The sequence below is a fragment of the Acanthochromis polyacanthus genome, chromosome 9, assembly GCF_021347895.1.
Source record: "Acanthochromis polyacanthus isolate Apoly-LR-REF ecotype Palm Island chromosome 9, KAUST_Apoly_ChrSc, whole genome shotgun sequence".
Lineage (NCBI taxonomy): Eukaryota > Metazoa > Chordata > Actinopteri > Pomacentridae > Acanthochromis > Acanthochromis polyacanthus.
In genome coordinates this window covers 41000381-41022548 of record NC_067121.1, presented here as the reverse complement: position 1 = coordinate 41022548, position 22168 = coordinate 41000381, and the positions used below count along the sequence as shown (strand labels likewise).

The following is a 22168-nucleotide window of genomic DNA, read 5'->3' as shown; positions in this document are numbered from 1 at the left end:
AATCTTCCAAAAAATCCTAAAAATATCTAAAGTGATCACATATATATCATTAAAACTTCTGATATTTTCTTTAAGAACATTCACATAAAAATCAACCAAAATCCAGAGACATTCTCTACATTTTGATTGATTTTTTATGTGAATGTTCTTAAGAAACATTTTTAACTTTTCTTTTTCCCACCAAAAATGTTCAAAGATTTCCTAAAAATGTTGAAAATGTGGACATCAGAAGTTTAAAATATGTTTTTTCCTCCACATTTTCAAACTTAGAACTGGTCGGTTTGACCCACAGGACGACACCAGGGTTAAAACAAAGCCATGAAGTTCTCCATCTCTGTTTCTGCTCCTCAGGTGTACGTAGACCAGGTGGATGCAGACATCGTTGCTGTTACTCGTCACTGTCCCAGCACCCACCAGTCTGTTGTAACTGTGAGCAGAACCGCCTTCTGGAACCCCAAAACCCACGAGTACGACGCCAACGTCCCGCCCATGTTCATACCTGGTACGACTGCAGCATCCCTACAACAACAATCATGCTACACTATGGACATGTAGTTAGAACATTCTGTGGTGTTTTCCCCTTCGTACAGCCGTTCCTCACCGTGTTCTGGTCTCATGGTATCCGGGTTTTTTAAATTGTGTTTGGTATTGGGGATTTTTTGCTGTATTGCAGGATTTTGTGGTATAAACGTATTTTTATATATTTATTATTGTGACGAGCTGCTTTGAATGATGATGCTGGAGAAATTATATCTGCCTTTTATGCTCTCTACAGCTGGCAGATGCTTTTATTTTGACACACAGTATTATAGCAAATGTGGCAGGAAGTTCATCAAACACACGGTCCTGACAGCATTTAACCGAGCTAACGAGGCTGATAAAACCACAGAAACACAATGAAACACAAACACTGATAACACTGGAACACTACCAGAAACCACAATAATGACATTTAAACCCAAAACACCCTGAACTCCCATGATGCATTGCAGCACCACAGTTCAGTCACAGACCGGCTCTGCCATCGTTATTTTAATTGTTTCTGTGGTAAAATAAGCATTTTCTAGCCTAAAAAACTGAAAACAATCAAAATGTAGTAAAAGTAATAATGAAGACATGTTAAGAGTATTAATTGTAAATAAAATGTGTAGCGTCCAGTGCTGGGCTCTGATTGGCTCAGAGCGCGGCGCTGGGCTCTGATTGGCTCAGAGCGCGGCGCTGGGCTCTGATTGGCTCAGAGACTGCAGCATCAGTCCCTCTGTCTCCGTCTACAGCAGCGTTCATTCTTTCACACAGACGTCCGATCGCTGCTTAGTGCTGCTCTGCTCAAACTATCTGTAAACATGGTCGCTGCTCGGTGGATTTTCATCCATCGTGGAGGGTCTGGAACACAGAGAGTTTGTAAACAGAGAGTTTCTGTGTCTCCAGGGAAGATCGAGGAAGTGGTGCTGGAGGCGAGGACGGTGGAACGGGAAGCTGGGAGTTATCAGAAGGATGACGGCTACATCAACGGGATGCCAGAATACACTGTGGAAATAAAAGAGCACATACCGGTAACACTGCTGCTGCTGCTGTTTTAGGATCAGTGTTTTCCTGTGCATTAGTGGCAGATCAGTAAAATAGTTCTGTTTGTAGTTGGAGGAGAGCACGGTGGTGAAACGGGCCGGAGTGACGTCTAAAGGACGCTCAGAGTTTGTGCAGGAGATCGTCTTCCAGAAGCTGACCCCCGGCAGCGTCATCGCCTTCAGGTAACACACAGCATTCTGTTAAAGGTTTGTTAGAAGCACATGAATTCATACTGTGTGTTTTCCTCCCATCCTGTCTCCTAATGACAGAGTCAGTTTGGACCCTAAAGCCCAGAAGGCGGTGGGGATGCTGAGGTACTATCTGTCCCAGTTCAGCCCAAAGTACAGGAGAGGCAGCGTGGCCGATGAGAACCCTCCAGACGCTCTGCAGAAACCTCTGGCACAGTCAGTACACTGTTCTGTTTTATGAATGTAGCACTGATTTCACTGTTTATTTATTAGTTTCATCTCTGCTCTGTGTGAACTCAGCCTGCAGTTCAAAAAGGTTCATGGAATTTTGTAATTTTTACAGAATCTATGAATGATTCGTTGGATGAAATGTGACAATTTCAAGCTTAGATTTGATCATGTTCTGACGGTCGCTCACGTCCCAGATGATTGATTCATTCATCGTCAGACTGTTGGAAAAAATTATTCAAATAATTAAAAGTCAAAACATAAACGGGATGGAAATGCAGTTTCTCTCAGAGCGAATGCAAACGTTGAAGACACAGTAGAAAATACAAAGAAGACAAAGAAACAAGATGAAGAAAGTCTGTGGACTCTTTCAGTTTTTACTGATAGATGACAAAACTGTAATGAAATAAAATGACGCCTTTTCAAACCAACAAGCAGATTTTAAGGTTCAGACGGTTTAAAACGAGTTTTTGTAAATGTGAACACAAAAAACACGACACATTTATCTCACTTCCATTTGAGTTTTGAGTCTGGACGTTCAAACAGGAAATGCCATGAGAGAGAGAATATAAGATGCTGTCAGACCGTAAAACAGAGCAGCACATGTGTAAGGGAGTGTTTTAAAGCTGTGTGTGTTTTTAGGCTGATGATCAAGCTGACCTTAGCAGACATGAACGTGTTGCTGTTTCGCTGCGACGCAGAAGAACAGGAGGATGGAGGAGGATGCTACAACATCCCCGACTGGGAGAGCCTGAAATACGCAGGACTGCAAGGTCATTACGCAGCAGCTGTACACATCTAAGTAGTTCATCAGTTAAAAGAACAAAGATGTTCTGCAGGAAAAGCAGCGTACATGTGACTGTGTCTGTGCAGGTCTGATCTCAGTGCTGGCTGACATCCGTCCCAACAACGACCTCGGCCATCCGCTCTGTGCCAACCTCAGACAGGGAGACTGGCTGATCGACTTTGTCTCCAACAGGCTGATCCACAGAGAAGGACCGCTGGCACAGGTCAGGATAGAGCAGCCTTAGAATTTCACTCCAGTCACAAACATTACAGCCACAGCGACATGGATATCCACTGAGCTGCTTTATGGAACAAACAAACAACCAGTGGTCATGATTGGACCAAAGTTGGATGTAATTTTAAAGAGTTGTTTGCTTTTGGGAGGATAAGACAGTTTAAAAAAGGCCGACTGAGGAGCTGTGGCTGCTGCTCAAACTAAAGCAGAGCTCCTTATTAGACATTTAAACTCACCTGGTAAGTTCTATTTACAGCAACATAACTGAGAATTAAAACCCTTTGATGCATTATCTGCACCTACTGACCAGAAAATTGCATGTTGGTGTTTAAAATATTAACAAGGTGTGCTTGGTCTCATCTCTGAAACAGTTCTCAGGTTGGAAATAAAGTTTCTTCAAACAGCCACAATCTGCTGAAGAACCAAACAAAGAGACACTTAAAATCACACTCACAGCTTCCCAGGCAGGTAATTAGTAATAAATAGTGCAGAATTAGCGGTACAGGAGGCTGCTCGTTAAAACCAGTTTAATCGCACAGAAACAGGAAGTGGAGTCCTGATTTTTTTCAGCGGACGTTGTCTCTGTTGTCAGAGTAACTTTATGGTCTCTGCAGTAAATCATCTTTTCTATCTTCTGTCTCCAGGTGGGTCAGTGGATGGCTGCCATGTTTAACCTCCTGAAGCACATCCCTCGTTACCTCATCCCCTGTTACTTCGACGCCATCCTGGTGTCCACCTACACCACGGCCCTGGACGCCACCTACAAGCTCATGTCCAGGTAGAGTCTGTCTGTCCGTCCGTCCTTTCATGACTTATATCAGTGGACCAAAAGTGGTCCTCCAGAGGGTCCAATCCGGTCCTCAGAGTGGAAAAATTCCAGAGAAGACATTAACTGCAGATTGTAAATTAGTAAAACTATAAATTTAAAATCATTTCTAGACCATGACAAGTTGTTTGGATCACAAAGTAAAATACCAGATTGTTCTTTTGTCATTTGGTGTCTCATTTCCGTTGCTGTTTTGTCTGACTTTTGTCTCATGTTTTTGTTCTTTTGTTTCTCATTTATGTTTTGTGTTTCCTTTTTTTCTCACTTGTGTGTTTTTGTCTATTTTTGTCATTTTGTGTTTCACTTTATTCATTGTTTTGTGCATCCTTTTGGTCGTTTTCTGTTTTTTTTGTCTCACTTGTGTCTATTTTTGTCGTTTGGTTTTGTTGCTTTTTTCATTTTTGGTCTCATTTTTGTCATTTATCAATTTTTTTTTGTTGCTTTGTAACTTTTCTGTCTTTCTGTTTTGTGTGATTTGTCTAATCATTTGTTGTTTTGTGCCTCGTTTTTGTTATATCTGGTCTTGTTTTTGTTTTTTGTCTGACTATTGTGGTTGTGATCCTCCAGTAAATCCTCCATGGTTCAGGTCCAGGTGACTAAATGTTGTGTTCCTTTGTAGACACTCTGTGATCTGGAAGCTTTAATGTGGAAATGATAAACTGAGGATGAATGCTGAGGAAGCTGAACTTAATGTCAGGTTGTTCATGATGTTTAGTAAAAAGATAATTCCTTAAATGTGAACATTTTCAGAATGGACTTTTTTTGCACTAAAACAAAGGAAAATGTAGTTGTGGTTATTTATGGGTTATTCTGCTGTGGCTTTACTGGTTTTACTGGTTTTACAAGTTTTACTGGTTTTACTAGTTTTACTGGTTTTACAGGTTTTACTGGTTTTGCTGGCTTTACTGGTTTTACAAGTTTTACTGGTTTTACTAGTTTTACTGGTTTTACAGGTTTTACTGGTTTTGCTGGCTTTACTGGTTTTACAAGTTTTACGAGTTTTACTGGTTTTACTGGTTTTACTAGTTTTACTGGTTTTACTGGTTTTACTGGTTTTGCTGGCTTTACAGGTTTTACAGGTTTTACTAGTTTTACTGGTTTTGCTGGTTTTACTGGTTTTACTGGTTTTGCTGGCTTTACTGGTTTTACAAGTTTTACGAGTTTTACTGGTTTTACTGGTTTTACTAGTTTTACTGGTTTTACTGGTTTTGCTGGCTTTACTGGTTTTACAGGTTTTACTAGTTTTACTGGTTTTACTGGTTTTACTGGTTTTGCTGGCTTTACTGGTTTTACTGGTTTTACAAGTTTTACGAGTTTTACTGGTTTTACTGGTTTTACTGGTTTTGCTGGCTTTACTGGTTTTACTGGTTTTACTGGTTTTGCTGGCTTTACTGGTTTTACAGGTTTTACTAGTTTTACTGGTTTTACTGGTTTTACTGGCTTTACTGGTTTTACTGGTTTTACGAGTTTTACTGGTTTTACTGGTTTTACTGGTTTTACTGGTTTTGCTGGCTTTACTGGTTTTACTGGTTTTACTGGTTTTGCTGGCTTTACTGGTTTTACTGGTTTTACAAGTTTTACGAGTTTTACTGGTTTTACAGGTTTTACAGGTTTTACTAGTTTTACTGGTTTTACAGGTTTTACTGGTTTTACAGGTTTTACTGGTTTTACTGGTTTTACAGGTTTTACTAGTTTTACTGGTTTTACTGGTTTTGCTGGCTTTACTGGTTTTACTGGTTTTACAAGTTTTACGAGTTTTACTGGTTTTACTGGTTTTACAGGTTTTACTGGTTTTACTGGTTTTACTGGTTTTGCTGGTTTTACTGGTTTTACAAGTTTTACTAGTTTTACTGGTTTTACAGGTTTTACTGGTTTTGCTGGTTTTGCTGGTTTTACAGGTTTTACTAGTTTTACTGGTTTTACTGGTTTTACAGGTTTTGCTGGTTTTGCTGGTTTTGCTGGTTTTACAGGTTTTACTAGTTTTACTGGTTTTACTGGTTTTACAGGTTTTACTGGTTTTGCTGGTTTTGCTGGTTTTGCTGGTTTTACAGGTTTTACTAGTTTTACTGGTTTTACTGGTTTTACTGGTCCACTGCAGATCAGATGTGAGCCCTGAACTAAAATGCGTTTGACAGCTCAGCCTTAGACTGACTCATGTACTGTTTGTGGCACTAGTGAGGATAAAGCGGCGTTTAGACCTGTATGTGTTTAGACGTTGTGTGGACCTTGAGTTTGTTAAATAAAATAAATAATAATAATAATAATATAGAGAATGGATGGATGTTTGTTGCAGTCAGGTGGAGCAGTGAACTGTCTGTCTTTGAACAGCTTCATCCAGAACGGCTCCAGCTTTGTCCGTCACCTGGCGCTGTGTTCGGTCCAGATGTGTGGTGTCGGACGCTTCCCCGCTCTGTCGCCGCTGTCTGCTAAACTAGACGGCGTCCCGTATCGCATCGGTCCAATCACAGGCCAGAAGGAGCAGTGCTGCCCCTCCCTTTCAGCAGGTAGTCCAGACACACACCGAATGTTGGATTCATGGATGAAACGGAATAATCTGAGTGCTAGTGATAAACACAGAGCTGCAAATACAGATGGACAACGCTTCATGTTTGTTCAGGTCTTCCTCATTTCTCTGCTGGGATTTTCCGTTGCTGGGGCAGAGACACTTTCATCGCTCTCAGAGGAGTGATGATCATCCCTGGAAGACACATCGAGGCTCGGTACGTGTGCTTTTATACGTGATCTGAACTGTTCCTGGCTGCATACCAGGATATTGGTGGTAACGAGCCCAGAAGCTGCTGCTGACGGATTTATTTCAGATGTCTTTATCTAACTGGTAGACCTGTTTGTTAACAATCTAACCTTAAAATGAGCCGTTCTTTGTCCTCACAGGAACATCATCCTGGCCTTTGGCGGTACTTTACGTCACGGTTTGATCCCCAACCTGCTGGGAGAAGGTCGCTGTGCCAGATTCAACTGCAGGGACGCTGTGTGGTGGTGGCTGCAGTGCATCCAGGTAGGAGGACACGCTTACCGGGAAACGGAAAGAGATGGGAACACAGCGGGGGTTCAGAGGGGCCACAGTCACTGAATATAGGCTCATTAAGGCATGTTACAGCAGCTTAATACAGGTAGGGCATGGATGAGAGCTGCTGGAAGTAGAAGAGGGCTAAACATGTAAACTAATAGAATATAACAGAATATAGAGTTTATTGATCAGATATAGGAATATAAAGGTTATAAAGACGAGGCCCGGTTAATTTACTTATGGATAATTACAGATTAGGGAAATAACTAATGTGATGATATCGTCCAACTCTCTGTTTATACGGAGTGTTTATATATATAAACACACGATATATATATACGTAAGAAAAGAAAGAAAGGAGCCAGTTTGCATTGAGGAAAGACAGACTGGCCTTAGATGATGTGGAGGACAGGATGGAGGCCTGTCAGCAGCTACTCATGCTGTTTCTGTGACCTTCTTCTCTGCAGGACTACACCGTCCACGTTCCCCAAGGACATGAGATCCTCCTCTGTCCTGTGACCCGCATGTATCCTACTGATGACTGTGAACCCTGCAGACCTGGAGAGGTGGTACGTAAGCACACACAGCCAGCCCAGTATTATGGGATGTGGACACCAGAAACCACTTTGATATGCTCTGGAGAAGCTCAGCTTAGTAGGAGATTTAAATGCAGACTGAAAACATGAATGTGAGCTGACTGTGAAAGATTAGGCTGAAATTCAAGCATTTTATTGTGAAAAACTATTAGAAACATTTCACTGAAGTCATAAAATTTAAAGGCAAATCTTCCAGATACTGACTGGATGTGATGAGAAAAAATATGATTATTACTATTATTCTGGCATTTCACCTGAAAATAAAGTCATGACTTTAGATAGGGAATGTTTACGAGGATTAAATGTCTGTTTAAACTTCCATCATTTGAGCATTTAGAGCAGGAGTGTCCACCATGAGGCCCGTGGTCCAAAAGTGGTCCTCCAGAGGGTCCAACATGAGGCCCGTGGTCCAAAAGTGGTCCTCCAGAGGGTCCAATCCGGCCCTCAGAGTGTAAAAATTACAGAGAAGACATTAACTGCAGATTGTAAATTAGTAAAACTATAAATTTAAAATCATTTCTAGACCATGACAAGTTGTTGAGATCACAAAGTAAAACACTGGATTGTTCTTTGTTGTTTTGTGTCTCATTTTTGTAACATTTAGTCTTTGTTGTCTTTTGTCAGATTTTTCTCGTTTGTCTCACGTTTTTGTCGTTTTTGTTTTCTTTTGTCTCACTTGTGTTTTTTGTTTTATTTTTGCCATTTTGTGTTTTGCTTCATTATTTTGTGTCGTTTTCTACTTTTTTTTGTCTCGTGTTGTTTTTGTTGTTTTGTTTCTCGTTTGTGTCATTTTTGGACTCTGTTGTGTATTTTTTTGTCCTGTTTTTATCATTTGTTCATTTTTTGTCGCTTTGTAACTTTGTCACATTTTTCAGCTTTTTTTGTTTCGTGCCGTTTGTCTCGTTTTTTGTCATTTGTGTCTCAGTTTTATAATATTTTGTTGTGTTCTTGTTGTTTTTTTGTCTGACTTTTGTCGTTTTCATCATAAAGTAAATCCTCTGTGGTTCAGGTCCAGGTGACTAAATGTTGTGTTCCTTTGTAGACACTCTGTGATCTGTAATGTGGAAATGATAAACTGAGGATGAATGTTGATGAAACTGAACTTATTAAAGCTCAGGTTGTTGATGATGTTTAGTAAAAAGATAATTCTTTAAATGTGAACATTTTCAGAATGAACTTTTTGCACTAAAACAGAGGAAAACAGTATTTTTTTACAGGTTATTCTGCTGTTATTTTACTGGTCACTGGATGTGGAACCTGAACTCAGATGAGTTTTTTGCTCCTGACACCAAGCAGCAGGAGTTTAGATCTAACATTCATGCCGCTGCAGTGACGTTTTAACTCCACCATTCAGACTGTTTTCACTAAAATACTTCCATGTATGTTTTCAGGAGCAGCCTCTGTATGACGTGATCCAGGAGGCTCTGCAGCGCCACCTGGAGGGAGTTTCCTTCAGAGAGAGAAACGCTGGACCCAAGATCGACATGAAGATGAGAGATGAAGGTAGAAGAAGCTGTGAGGTGTTAAACTGGAGGGAAGATGATGAGGAAGTTTATCAGCTGCTGGTAGAGTGACTGTTTTATTATTGTAGGATCACATGAGATAAACTTCCATCCATCACATCACAGCAGCTGATGAAGCACAATAAAGACAGAAATATAACAAACACTGCACTACTGCTTTTCTTCTATGAACTCTCATATGTTTAGTTGTTTTTACAGCAGTAGAAAAGGTAGAAAATCCTGATTCTGTGGTCCTGCCTCCACTCCACTGTCTGTCTTTGTGTCCAGGCTTCAACGTGGTCGCTAAGGTGGATCACTCCACGGGTTTCGTGACCGGAGGAAACCGCTTCAACTGTGGAACGTGGATGGACAAGATGGGAGAGAGCGAGAGAGCGAGGAACAAAGGCATGCCGGCTACTCCCAGGTACCGGACACGAACTCATCAGCGCTTTCTAACAGTCAGAACCAATCGCTCTCTACCTTCTGTGTCACATTTAGAGTCTGACTCAATGCTCTGTATTAGTTAACCAGAAAGCACTAAAACTGATCCATCTTTTAAAATTTATTTAAAAAAAAAAAACACTCTTTAATACATTTATGAATTAAAAAACCCAGAAATGTTCTGTTTCCTGTGGCTGATATAAATTTTTAACATTTGACTGTAAAGGTGTAAAAACGTTTTACTTTTGAAGCTAATTACTTTATGGACACTTAGAAAAGGAGTCAGGGGTTCTGGTCCTTCCAGAGGGTCTCACCATAAATGTGAGAAACAAAGCACAGTTCTTTAATCCTCAGAGCAGCTTCTGTGGACTCATTTTTATTATAAGTTCTACCTGTAGGAAAGTAAAACCACCAGGGCTGGAGGAGGAGAAAACTACACACCAACACAGATGAAAAACAAAACGTATGAAGCACAGAAGATTTTGTTTTCTGGAGGATTTGATGCAATAATAAAGTGTAACAAAGTGAGTCAGAGGGTTAAACGGTGGAGCGCTCAGAGGTTAAATCATTTCCAGCTGCTCTTTGAATTTCATCCAGTTAATGAAGCAAACGGCTGCTTTTGGCTTTTTGGATAATGAGTCCAATAACAGCAGTAATGTTCAGCCTAATTAGTTTTTTCTGTGGTTTTCTGTGCAGAGACGGAGCAGCAGTGGAGATCGTTGGTCTCAGTAAGTCAGCAGTCCGCTGGGTTGTGGAGCTTCACGCTAAAGGACTGTTCCCTTATGACGGAGCTAAAGTGGCCACCAATGGTAGCACACACTCACCAGTAATTCTAGTGAATATTAGTCTGACTGCTCAGTAAAACACTGGTTCTGTTCCAGGTGATACAGGCTTCATCTCGTACTCCCAGTGGAACCAGCAGATCCAGCAGAGCTTTGAAGCAGCGTTCTGGGTGTCTGGAGACCCAGACGACCCCAACGAGAAGCACCCCGACCTGGTGCACAAGAAGGGCATCTACAAGGACAGCTACGGAGCCTCCAGCCCCTGGTGTGACTACCAGCTCAGACCCAACTTCCCCATCGCCATGGTGGTGGTACGCAGAGCTGCATCACCGTTAGAGGCTTTTATGAGCGTCTGGACCAGCAGTAAATCATGTCTGTGTGTTTGTGTGACAGGCTCCTGAGCTGTTCTCAGTGGACAAGGCCTGGAAGGCTTTGGATGTGGCTGAGAAGAAACTACTGGGACCACTGGGAATGAAAACACTGGACCCTGAGTAATAAAGCCTCAGATTCTTTTCAAACACGTTGAATCTCTGCTCTGAACCCTTAAAGGAAGGTTCATGATGTGAGGTGGAAAGAAAAGTGTAGTTATTGTGATTCAGTAGAAATAACTCTGTGACGGTGTGTGTTGTGTTCCAGCGACATGGTGTACTGTGGAGTGTACGACAACGCTCTGGATAACGACAACTACAACCTGGCAAAAGGCTTCAACTACCACCAGGGACCGGTGAGGCTCAAACACTCTGCTGGGGTTAGAGCAGATAAATGATGAAGCTACAGCTGCACAGGGAGCAGATAATCCAACAGTTTGGTCCTCAGAAAGTATCCATGGTTTCACGTTTTACATCATTGTAGGGGATAGAGTTAATATTAAATGGATAAAAGACCTTTTTGGTGATGACTCCACACTGAGTAACCCAGAATGATGAAATGAAAATGTGTTAAAAGGAGAGATACTGTTTATGAGATGGTACCTAAAATTAGTTAAACAGCCCACAGATATCGGCATCGGCTGATATCGGAATCTTGGAATATCGGCATATCTGTTATCAGTGAAAAAGCCAGTATCACACCCCCCCTGCTAAAAATGGATCAAATCCTGATGCAAACATGCTGGAAGGCGGTAAAAAGAAAAGACGTGTTTGAGCTGCAGAAGATGAGGTTCTAGAGGTCGGTCCTGCAGCAGAAACATCTTCTCCTCCTGAACATCTCTGTGTTTGTGTCCAGGAGTGGCTGTGGCCCGTCGGATACTTCCTGCGAGCTAAACTCTACTTTGCCAGGAAGCTGGGAGAAGAAACGTACACCAAGACAGTGACTCTGGTGAAAAATGTTCTGTCCAGACATTTCACTCACCTGGAGAGGTAAGAGAGTTTCTGCTGCAGCTGCTCAGCGTCACTTTATCTCCAGCAGCTTCTCACTTTTAGGACTTTTAAACTTGGTGCTTAACAGTAACACGTAGAACATTTTAAAGAAGGATAAATAGTAAAGACAGCAGCTGCACATAAACAGGAAGTGATGCAAGGATCAGTCCAGACCTGGAGGACGTTTTACATCCAAAACACTAAAACATGCTGTAGTTTATAGATGTTCTTATCCTGAGACCAAATCTGTAAAAACTAGGAGAAAATAATGTTTGAATGTTTTTAAAATATCAAATAAGTCTGGATTTCCCCTAAAATACCATTTTTATCTTGATGACCAAACTAAATCTCTGATAAAACAGTTAGAATGAAATTTAAGACTCTTGTTAGGTTTTATTTTTTCATTCATGTCTCTGTACCTGCAGGAACATTTTGTAATCAGTATAATATTTTACATAACGATTATGCATGGAACGTTTCCCACGTTAGCATCACCTGTTGGTGACGTTTCTGTCATTTTGTGTCTCAGTTTAGTCATTTTATGTGTCGGTTTTGTACTTTTGTGTCTGGGTTTTGTCGTTTTGTGTCTCAGTTTAGTCATTTTATGTGTCGGTTTTGTACTTTTGTGTCTCGTTCTTGTCGTTTTGTGTCTCGGTTTTGTCGTTTCCATCCTCCATCAGTGTTCCTACAGAATGTGTAGATCAAAGCTGTGTCCTCTCTTCTGTTTTCCATCTTTTTGATTGAACGTCTCTCTCTACCTCATTATCAGGATCAGACTCATTCTTTGGACTGTTTTCCATCAGTGGTCAGCAGTAACAGCTAGCTAAATATCTAGCTTCTACTGCTGAGAAAAAGATCACATTAGCATGGATTAGAGTAGGGTTAGCAACAACACACAAACATGGAATAAAAATGAGCCAATCCAGCCTCTGATTGGGTGTTTGGTCTCACCGTCCTTCTTCCTCCTCAGGTCTCCATGGAAGGGCCTGCCGGAGCTGACCAATGAGAACGGCCAGTACTGCTCCTTCAGCTGTGAGACCCAGGCCTGGTCTGTGGGCACCATGCTGGAGGTTCTCTATGACCTGTAGAGGAGCTCTGACTGCTGTTTCTGTGCTGCCTCCATGTGACTGACTGGTGGATAGTTAGTCCTCTTGTCACGTTTAACATTCACCAGCATCGTCTGTTCCTAAAACACAGCCTGCACCACATCCAGCACATTCACAGTTTGGACACTTTAGGCTTTTAGAATCCTCTGCTGTGAATCTGAGGATCATTTTCAGGTGGAATTCTCTAAAAACACGGTTGAGGTTCACTGACTGATATCTTTGCTCACAGGTTGCATGAAAAGCTTAGATGTGTTGTATTTCCAGCAGAACATCTGTTCCTGGATCCCAAATGCAGCACACCGCCCATTAGAGCTGCTATTTGACCAGTAAATAGACCCAGCCGGTCCCACAGCCACACGTTTATACCTTCTATATACATTAATATAAGGCAGACATGGTTCTTATCGAGCATTAAATGATCATAAACTGATCCCAGAACTGTGATAGGTTATCTGTTACAGGTTTCAGATCAACACCAGCCCCTCAGCAGCTCAGAAAACAGAAAAAAAGGGCTGAACTTACTTTTAGCTGACTTCTAACCCATCAAAGAACAAGTGTTTTGTACTAATGATGTGTTTGTGTCCCTTTGTGCGTTTAAATCCTACCTCTGACCGTCAGCCTCCACCTACAGAACTCCTGATGATCAGAAGCTGCTCTGAGTTCTTTCTGCAGCCTTCCTAGATCTAATAAACGGTCTTCCACAGCTTCCCTCAGCCTCACCATGCCCTCATATTTCTGCTCCACCATCGTCTTCACGTTGTGTGTTCCAGGTTTGTGCTTGGATGTCGTTTCTGGTGCTAGTGTGTAACCGTGTTGTGCATCTACTCATGACCTCCACCAAACACGTTTTCCTCTCAGAGAGAAGCAGCAGAATAGAAAAGACTTTTAGGTGAATCTAAAGAGAAAAGCTCAGAACAGTCGCTGTGTGTCTTTGAACAGCTCCACTGGTTCCATCTGTTCTGTTTTAAACTTCTATGTGGTGAACGGTGGTGGAGCGTTCAGTGAAAACTGCTGTAACTTAGACTCTCTGTCACGTCGTCTGTAATGTTTCCTCGTAGCCGCAGACAAAGCAACACTGAATAAACTGTTACACGAGCGCGGTGTGTCCTCCTCTCTGTTCACAATGACTGTAACTGTCCTGTTGTCCTCATTTACAGGCACCAAAAAATGTTGTTTCTTTGTCTGAAAAAAATCCAAAAATTCAGCAAAAAATTCTACAAATTTCTGAAAATTTGTAAAACCTTCAGCGATAAAGTTCCAATAATTCCTTAAAAGTTTCCCTTAAAAAATTATTAAAAAAAAAAAGGAAATGTGGCAAGAAATATTAGTAAAAATTTTCCAAAAAGTCCTAAAAATATCTGAAGTGATTCCGTATATATCAGTAAAACTTCAGATGTTTTCTTTAAGAACATTCACAAAAAAACAAAATCCAGAGAAATTTGTTGGATTTTGGTTGATTTTTTTATGTGAATGTTCTTAAAGAAAAATGCTGAAAATGTGGACATCAGAAGTTTCACTGTGGGAACATATTTCTTATCCACATTTTCAAACTTTAAAACTGGACTACAGGAGGGTTAATCACTTTAAAATGATTCACCTCACAGACATCTATCACCTCCCCAAAACCTGATCTCATCACATCTGTGCTTCACTGTCAGGACGATGTGTTCACTGTGGCTCAGGAAAACTCACATCTGAGCCTCCAAATATTCACCAGGCTTCCTTTCCTGTTCTTCAGTTTAATCATTAGAAAAACACATTTTTTTTCATGGATTGAACACTTGGCACTGAACAGACTGCAAACTAAAAATAAAATCCTGTTCTGTCTCCTGCCTGTAAACGCCACGGTCCTGTTGTGACTCCAGAACTTGTTCCATGGATCTTATCCAGGTTGTTTTCTCCTCACCAGAACCTTGCTTGTGTTGGATTTACTCAGATGTACGTGGCTTTGGATGGAAGCTGAATTAAACTGTAGGACTGTGGATCTATAAAGGTCGATGTGATGTCTGTCACATCGTGGCATAAAGAGCCAGATTCCAGCTGATAACTTGTGACTCTCCAATCTGTGTGCTTCCCTGTCAGGACGAAGCTTTAAACCATGATGGCGCTGTTCAGTTTATACCAAACATGGGCCCATCTTAGCTGAACTCAGACATTTCAGGTGTTTTCCTTCGGACCTGTATTTGTTTTTGATAGTTCATAAGAGGAAATGTTTGCAGTAAAGGTGAGCTCATTTCTGAATTAACTGACGTTTAAGTGACGTCACACCGGTTTGGTTGTAAAGAAAGAAAAGAATGACTGCTGAACGTCCAGCTTTGCTCCCCTATTAATGTTTTATTAGAAACTTTCCAACTGACTGTTCAGATAAAATCCCCTCTGTTAGCAGAGAGGCTCTGAGCTGATAATTTACAGTGAAAACATCCGTTAGTGAAGACACCACCTCAGCTAATGGTTCCTAATGAAAGCCCCACAGTACAGTTAAAAGGAGCTCTCTGCTGGTGGGCTTGTGTGTGTTTTTGTGCGTCAGTAGTAGACAGTCAGACTCAGCAGGTTGATGAAGAGCAGAGCCGAGGAGGAGGAAACCTGCAGAGATACAGAAACCAGCAAACTGTGAGTCCAGCAGCTCGGTCGGTGAACAGAAGTGATTCATTGTTTACTCACTGCAGCCGCTGAGCTCCCGCTGACGTCCAGCTTCACAGAGCTGCTGTTCAGACCCACCCAGAAGCTGCTGTAGTCCTGGACCAGGGTGGCGCTGAGGTAGAGATCATAATCAGAACAGATCGTCAGAGAGCATAATGACGTCAGCATTAAACGGTCTTTAAAGAAATATAACAGGTGATGCAGATTAATGGCTGGTTTTAAAGGCAGGATTTGAGCTACAGGATGGTTTGTTGAATTTCTGACTTTGGATTTTGGTTGAAGGTTTAAACCAGGGGGGTCCAACATGAGGCCCGTGGTCCAAAAGTGGTCCTCAGAGGGTCCAATCCGGCCCTCAAAGTGTAAAAATTACAGGGAAGACATTAACTGCAGATTTTAAATTAGTAAAACTATAAATTTAAAATCATTTCTAGACCATGACAAGTTGTTTGGATCATAAAGTAAAATACTAGATTGTTCTTTTGTTGTTTTGTGTCTCATTTTTGTAATATTTTGTCTTTTTGTCATTTTTTGTCTTGTTAGTGTTCATGTTTTTTGTTGCTTTGTAATTTTTTGTCAATTTTTTGTGTTGTCTCATTATTTGTCATTTTGCGTCTCATTTTTGTAATATTTTGTCTTGTTTTTGTTGTTTTTTTGTCTGACTTTTGTGGTTGTGATCCTCCAGTAAATCCTCCATGGTTCAGCTCCAGGTGACTAAATGTTGTGTTCCTTTGTAGACACTCTGTGATCTGGAAGTTGTGATGTGGAAATGATAAACTGAGGATGGATGCTGAGGAAACTGAATTAAGTTTTCTTAAAAAAATCAGGTTGTTCATGATGTTTAGTAAAAAGATAATTCCTTAAATGTGAACATTTTTGCACTAAAACAAAGGAACCATTAGGAGTTGTGGTTATTTAGAGGTTATTCTGCTTTGGTTTTCCTGGTTTTCTTGGTTTTACTGGTTTTCCTGGTTTTCCTGGTCACTGGAGGTCAGACTGGGCTGAATGTGGACGTGAACTAGAATGAGTTTGACTCCTGCAGCAGTAAAATGAACCATCCAGCAGAATTAAACCCCTGCATATGACAGTCAGACACTGACAGCATGGTTCTGCAGGATATTTGTCCTTTCTTCAGGTAAATTAGGCTGAAAACTTTCACCAAACCAAAGCTCTGAATGCTGAACGTCTTTATTTCAGTCACATGAACTCTAGTTAACTTTCAGAAATGACAGTGCACGGTCTGCAGGAAGAACAGGAAACCATTTAGAAGTCAAAGTTTTAAAGAAGCTTAAATTGCTCCTCAGGTCACATTTTTTCACATCCCTCCTGTCCAATAAGAACGACGTATTTCCACATTTTTTACATGTTTAAAAGCAGATTCTGGTGGCGTCGTGGTGTGTTCACCTGAAGTAGACGTCTCCATAGTTCCTGCTGCTAGGAGCCTCCCAGCTCAGCCGGACTTCATTCTTCTTGTCTCCTGATGCCTGACTCACGGTGGAGTTCTGCAATAGTAGTGCTCATGTTGGTGTTCAGATGATATGAACGACAAGTCATTATTTTTATGACTTTTGATTTCAGTTCTACAAAACCTTCCACTGACAGTTTGTTCTCCTTTCTGGATGAATAATAAACTAAAACTAAAAGACAACCTGTTTTTATATTAATGCCAAAGATAAAGCAATAATGTGTTACTGAATGTTAAGAATAACCCGTTTCACATCAGCACACAGATCCTGTTAGGATTTAAGCTCCTCCAGACACCACATCATGGAGTTCATGGTTTATGCTTAGTGATGCTCCAAGCTGTTAGGAAGAGTCATGTTTACTCTGTGTAGGAACACAGCAGAGTTATGTGACGACTGGAGTCTGTCTGCCTGTCTGTCTGTCTGTCTGTCTGTCTGTCTGTCTGTCTGCCTGCCCGCCCGTCCGTCCGTCCGTCTGTCTTTTTGTTATTAAATGTGGTCAGAAATGAGCTGGAATGCAGCGTTTTCATACCTGGATGTTTTTGCAGTGCAGAGCAGTGACCTGGGAGGCGTTGATGTTGGTGAACTTTCCTACAGGCCAAAGAAGAGCTGGAAGCAGAAAACAAAGAGTTCCCATCACACAGGTGTTCCCTGTAGACTTCCCATGATGCACCTCTGCTCTACTCCGTGCATGTCACTGACGTGTAGTTTCTGTTCTCTCTGCAGGTTTCTCTGGTGCTTCTTCTCTGGTGTCTGTTGTTCTGTCAGATCTCTGACCTCCTGAACCTGGTTCTCATGGAGGTTTTTTTGCCAAACAGCTGCTCATTTGTTGGGTTATTGATGATCTTCTCCATGTAGAGTGCCCTGAGATGAAGAAGCTTTGAGCTGGACCAGGCTTTTGACCCGGAGTGTTTTAACGAGTATCTGATCGTTCATCGGTTAGAAAATGATCCTCTAAGAGAACATGAATGCAGCTCATCTGATGGGTACAAACCTCTGCAGTCATGTGTTGTTGACCAGAACAACCACTTCTGTCAGATTTTAGAAGGAAACATACCAAGATTCTTACTACTACTAGAGAATATTTAGTTTTCCATGTGTCTGCTGTTGTGAAGGACAAAAACACACACAGACTTATTGTTAAAGCTTTCCTTTACCCTGCTGTGCTCTGCTCCTGGCCTGCAGCAGGAAACCCTGGAACTGTGAGGAGCTGTTGTCCACCACCGCCAGCGTCACTGAAGATCAGAGAGGAGAGAGAAGCAGCAGGTTTGTGGAAACATGGCACAGATTCAGGACAAAGAGGCGACATGGACAGGAGGTGTTAGTGAGGAAGCAAAGCAGAGCAGTAAGAATGTCTCATAGAAAGCCTCTTAGCTCAGTAATGAGTTCATTGATGTGGCGGAGAAGGACGCAGAGAGTTTGAGGCTCACATAAGTTCCTCTAAACACGACGTTCAACCTCTGAACTACAAAACCACCTCTGAGAGGGAAGGAGTCAGCTATTCTAGGGAAGAACATTAAGAACAGAGTGGCAGGATCTGTTCACTGGACCAGTCAGGATGAACCAACACTGTTCATTTTAACCTCAACACTTAATACCAGCTCTGCATCTTTAAAACCATGTTTGCATCATAATAGCAGCAGATACAGAGGTGGAAAAACGTTCATACATTTGTGAAATATCACATTAAGAGCCTCGGGTCTTCAAGTGTCATTTCTTTGAGTCCAATTACAGCCATAACACTAAAAAAAGCCATTAAAAACTTAAAATTGGTTCCATAAAAATAATACATTTTGAATATTGGGTCATTTTGGTAGAATTTAATTTTTCTTGTAAACAATAAACAAAAACATATAATTTGTGTTTGTGTGTCTGTCTGATGCAGCCACAACTTTTAAAACACAAAAAGGTTTTTCCACAAATATTTCATGATATTTGAGATTGTGTCAAATTTCAAGAGTTTCTGAAAACTTTTTTCCACCACTGCAGTAATATTATTATGCATTATTGTTGTTATGTATTATTACTATATGTGTATGTGTATTTAAGTGAATGAATGCTGTGAAGAACCAGATCAATCTACAAGTCCACAGTGGTCCATTAATACGCAGCATTTTAAACAGGATCATTTATATCCTCTGCACATCTCAAAGTTTTGCACGTTCCTGCACACGGTAAATATTACTGCAACTTTTTATGACTTTAAATTTATAGGATTTGCTCCAGTTGCTGTTTATTTGAACTGATTTCTTTTCAATCTTTTAGTCCTTCTTTAAAAATGATTGTTAGTCACAATCCTTTCAGTTTAACTTGTTTTTGTGTTTTCCTGTTTTTTGGAGCTAAAACGACAACTTGCAATTTTAAATTTGTAATGAAAAAACAAAAAACAGCGATGCTTTGAATTCAACACAGGCTGACAAGAAAACAAGAAAGAAGATCCATTTTCTAATGAAACTTGAAGAACTAAAGGAAACTGAGCATGAACATAGATTAAACTCTCTCAGCATGAAAACAAAGTTCCCCTCAGATCACAGAGGATGTAAATAAATGTGAAATAACTCTGATTATCATGAATGTAACGAAACGAATGGTCGTTAATATACAAAGCAGAATGATGTGAATATTTTGATTTAATATAATGTGCTTCACATACAGCAGGTTATATGTAACAGTGTTGGTGTAAAGGAGCTGCTTCTCTTACCTGTAATGACATCACCTGGCCTGTAGGTGGCAGCAGAGGTGGACACTGTGAAGGGTGGGCTGCTGGTAGAGGGGGTGAAGGGCGGGTGTACCGGCATCATGTTTCCACAGGAGAACGCCACCGAGCCGTTGGGGAAACACACACATCGGTGCACACAGCAAACACACAGCAGTGCGAGCATGAACACCGCGACTTTTAGAGACATCTGGACCAGAGAGGAGACACAGTTTACGTCTATGCGCCGATACGCTCATGTTCTGCTGTGGTCCACCTTTGTGCAACGTCACCTCATTCAGATAAAAGTTGTTTTAAATGCTGCCAAAGCTAAAGTGATCCCCTGAGCCCTGTCCCAGCATTTCATCATTACAAGGCTGTGAGATAACCTGTTACAGGCATCTTCTTGTTCTAATTGATGATCGGCTTTCTTTCAAATCTCACATAGAAAACCTGGTAAAAAGATCAGGGCTGAAACTGGGATTCTTTTTCTTCACAGGTCGTTTTTCTGCCGCCTTCCTCCCTGTGCAGGAATGTCCATTTTAAATACAATAAAATTCAGTAAGTAGCACTCTGTGCATTTAATAATAAACCTGAGAACAATAATAAACAGGAACAATACTCCATATTCTTCAGTCATTTAATAGTTCACAGCTCAGCAAACATCACAGTGTTCTGCACAGAAATCACTAAAAGCTGCTCTCAGTAATCTTCCACAGTGAGCAGATGTTCTGGTGTTGCAGGTCCATGGTCCAGACGTGGACATCGAACAGGCTGGGGGGGGGGTCTGGTACCGTGGACTTCCTAGAGCTCCTCCTCTTTCTGCATTCTTCATGTCGGATGGAAATAAAGTAACGTTGGTTTAGCGTCCATCAAAGGCCTGTAGGTGTGAAGCAGGAAGTCCACCACAGTGAGGATGTGAGTCTCCTCCTCCTCCTTCAGGACCATCTCTGTGTCCAGGGTGTTATTAACGCCATGAGACTTCTCAAACTTCACCGGGTTCTCCAGCCACGCGTAGATCTTCCTCATCATGGCGTCCATGTCCAGAGCAGTGATGACATCGTACTGCTTAAAGCCATCTTCAACTTCAGTCTGATCTTGGGGTTTGAGGATGTTGACACCCCCCCACCACCACCGCCCACCACACCTTAACCCGCCCGACCAGTTTTTCGAAAATCCAAGTCTCGACGAGTTTCCCCGAGTTTCTGTTGTTTCCACCAGGTCAGAGGCAGAACAAGTTGTCATGAAGAGGTGTTGAAGTCGGCGAGGATGGAGTGACTTTTTACAGCGACTAGAAGGAAGACGACTAGAAGAGCAGGTCTTTAAGCAGCATCCCTAAAATCCATGGAGTCGCTCCAGAGAAATGAAGGGAGGTCAACTTTTATCAGCCTCCATCCAGATGTTCAACTTGATATCTTTACTTTCAGATTTTTAGCACCACAAACCTTTAGTATCACACTTTATGATCATTTATTAGGACTTTAATGGAATCCAGCAGCAGATTTAGTTTTTGTTGACAAACTTTATTCTTGTCGTCGTGGGACTGCAGGATTTAAAACTGTTCCTTCTATTTGACCTCATGTTTATTAGTTTTAATGGAGAAAGTTATTTTAATTGTTGATTAGTCTCTTAAAAACCAAATAATAAACTGGATTAGTCAAGAGGTTTAAATTTCTTAATTTGTCATATTTTAAATATGACAAAAATATATAAATATAAAAATAAAGCGTCTTGAGACAGTTTGACCTGTAATTGGTGTTCTATAAATAAAACTGAATTTAAATTGTGTGTATCCTGTAATGTTGGAGGAATTCAGACATAGATGTTGGAAAACACGTTTTCTTTGTCCATTAATCTGTTGATTGTTTTCTCCACTAATTCATTTCTTGTTTTGGTTTATAAAATGTCAAACCCAAATATATTCAGTTTACTGTCATAAAAACCAAAAAGATTTACATTCATGATGCAGGAATCAGACAGTTTTTCACTTTTTATCTTAGTTTAGTCACAAAGATCGTTGATAATGTGTGAATTGTTGCAGCTTGTGAGCCGTAGAAGGTTTTAATGTTTGGGGCCGAGTGTCAGAAAACATTTAGAAACCAACATCAAGAAAACATTCAAAGATTTGAACATCATTAAAGGGAAATCCAAACCACAGTCCCGTCTCTAACAGGATTTCAGAGTCAGTGATGTTCTGAACAGTCACAGTTAAAGATGTGAACAATCCCATCAGTTGAACTGTTTTTCTGCTACGTCTAGTTTTACAGGTTCCAGTTATTAATGACTATTTGACCTTTAAACCTCTGGTTCAGCACAATAAAAACATGCTGTAGTTTTCAATCTAATAGAAACATCTGGAAGCAGAACCACTGATGAAATTAATGTGATCTGATTTTACAATAAACTAAATCCTGTCTGAACACGGATCAGCTGAGATGTTTCTACTCACCTTCTCTCTGTTGGCCGTTCCTGCAGACAGAAGCAGAAAATTAGGGATCAACAATAAAACCTGACAGTAAAATGACCTCATGAATCAGATCACCTGAAGGTCCTCCAGGCGTCTGCAGCTCCTCTGCTCAGGTCTGCTTCTTCAAACCCAAAGTGCCACTGGAGGGGAGTAATCGGTGTGTGTTTGTGTGTGTGTATGTGTGTGTTTATGTGTTTATGTGTATGTGTGTGTTCATGTGTGTTTATGTGTGTGATTTGGTTTCAGTGAAGGCTGGGATCTCCT

The 22168-nt window shown here is 41.0% G+C and overlaps 2 protein-coding genes across 3 annotated transcripts in view; one reads left to right on the top strand and one right to left on the bottom strand.

The window, feature by feature from the left end:
* The window catches only part of agla (amylo-alpha-1, 6-glucosidase, 4-alpha-glucanotransferase a), a 37186-nt gene extending 23448 nt beyond the window's left edge, over window positions 1–13738 (top strand). The window contains exons 17-35 of the mRNA XM_022204282.2: window positions 352–502; window positions 1429–1553; window positions 1636–1748; window positions 1836–1970; window positions 2625–2755; window positions 2856–2992; window positions 3648–3781; window positions 6158–6333; window positions 6447–6549; window positions 6722–6845; window positions 7325–7426; window positions 8845–8956; window positions 9244–9379; window positions 10093–10205; window positions 10278–10489; window positions 10572–10669; window positions 10815–10902; window positions 11403–11536; window positions 12507–13738. Of these exons, the coding sequence (XP_022059974.2) occupies window positions 352–502; window positions 1429–1553; window positions 1636–1748; window positions 1836–1970; window positions 2625–2755; window positions 2856–2992; window positions 3648–3781; window positions 6158–6333; window positions 6447–6549; window positions 6722–6845; window positions 7325–7426; window positions 8845–8956; window positions 9244–9379; window positions 10093–10205; window positions 10278–10489; window positions 10572–10669; window positions 10815–10902; window positions 11403–11536; window positions 12507–12624 (2442 nt within the window). The 3' untranslated portion in view covers window positions 12625–13738. The remainder of the gene's footprint in view (window positions 1–351; window positions 503–1428; window positions 1554–1635; window positions 1749–1835; window positions 1971–2624; window positions 2756–2855; window positions 2993–3647; window positions 3782–6157; window positions 6334–6446; window positions 6550–6721; window positions 6846–7324; window positions 7427–8844; window positions 8957–9243; window positions 9380–10092; window positions 10206–10277; window positions 10490–10571; window positions 10670–10814; window positions 10903–11402; window positions 11537–12506) is intronic.
* An 897-nt stretch (window positions 13739–14635) lies between these two features.
* On the bottom strand, window positions 14636–22109 carry si:ch73-14h1.2 (putative ferric-chelate reductase 1). Of its 2 annotated transcripts, XM_051953243.1 has the most exons (7): window positions 21887–22109; window positions 19444–19648; window positions 17900–17977; window positions 17275–17351; window positions 16684–16781; window positions 15304–15394; window positions 14636–15225 (listed from the first exon to the last, which is right to left on the bottom strand). In XM_051953243.1, exons 1-7 carry the CDS (start codon window positions 21965–21967, stop codon window positions 15166–15168), a joined length of 690 nt encoding a protein of 229 aa, XP_051809203.1. In that variant the 5' UTR covers window positions 21968–22109; the 3' UTR covers window positions 14636–15165. The 2 variants fall into 2 exon arrangements, with proteins under 2 accessions (XP_051809203.1, XP_022059973.1); XM_022204281.2 differs by lacking the exon at window positions 21887–22109 and having other exon boundaries at window positions 19444–21153.
* Window positions 22110–22168: the final 59 nt, after the last annotated feature.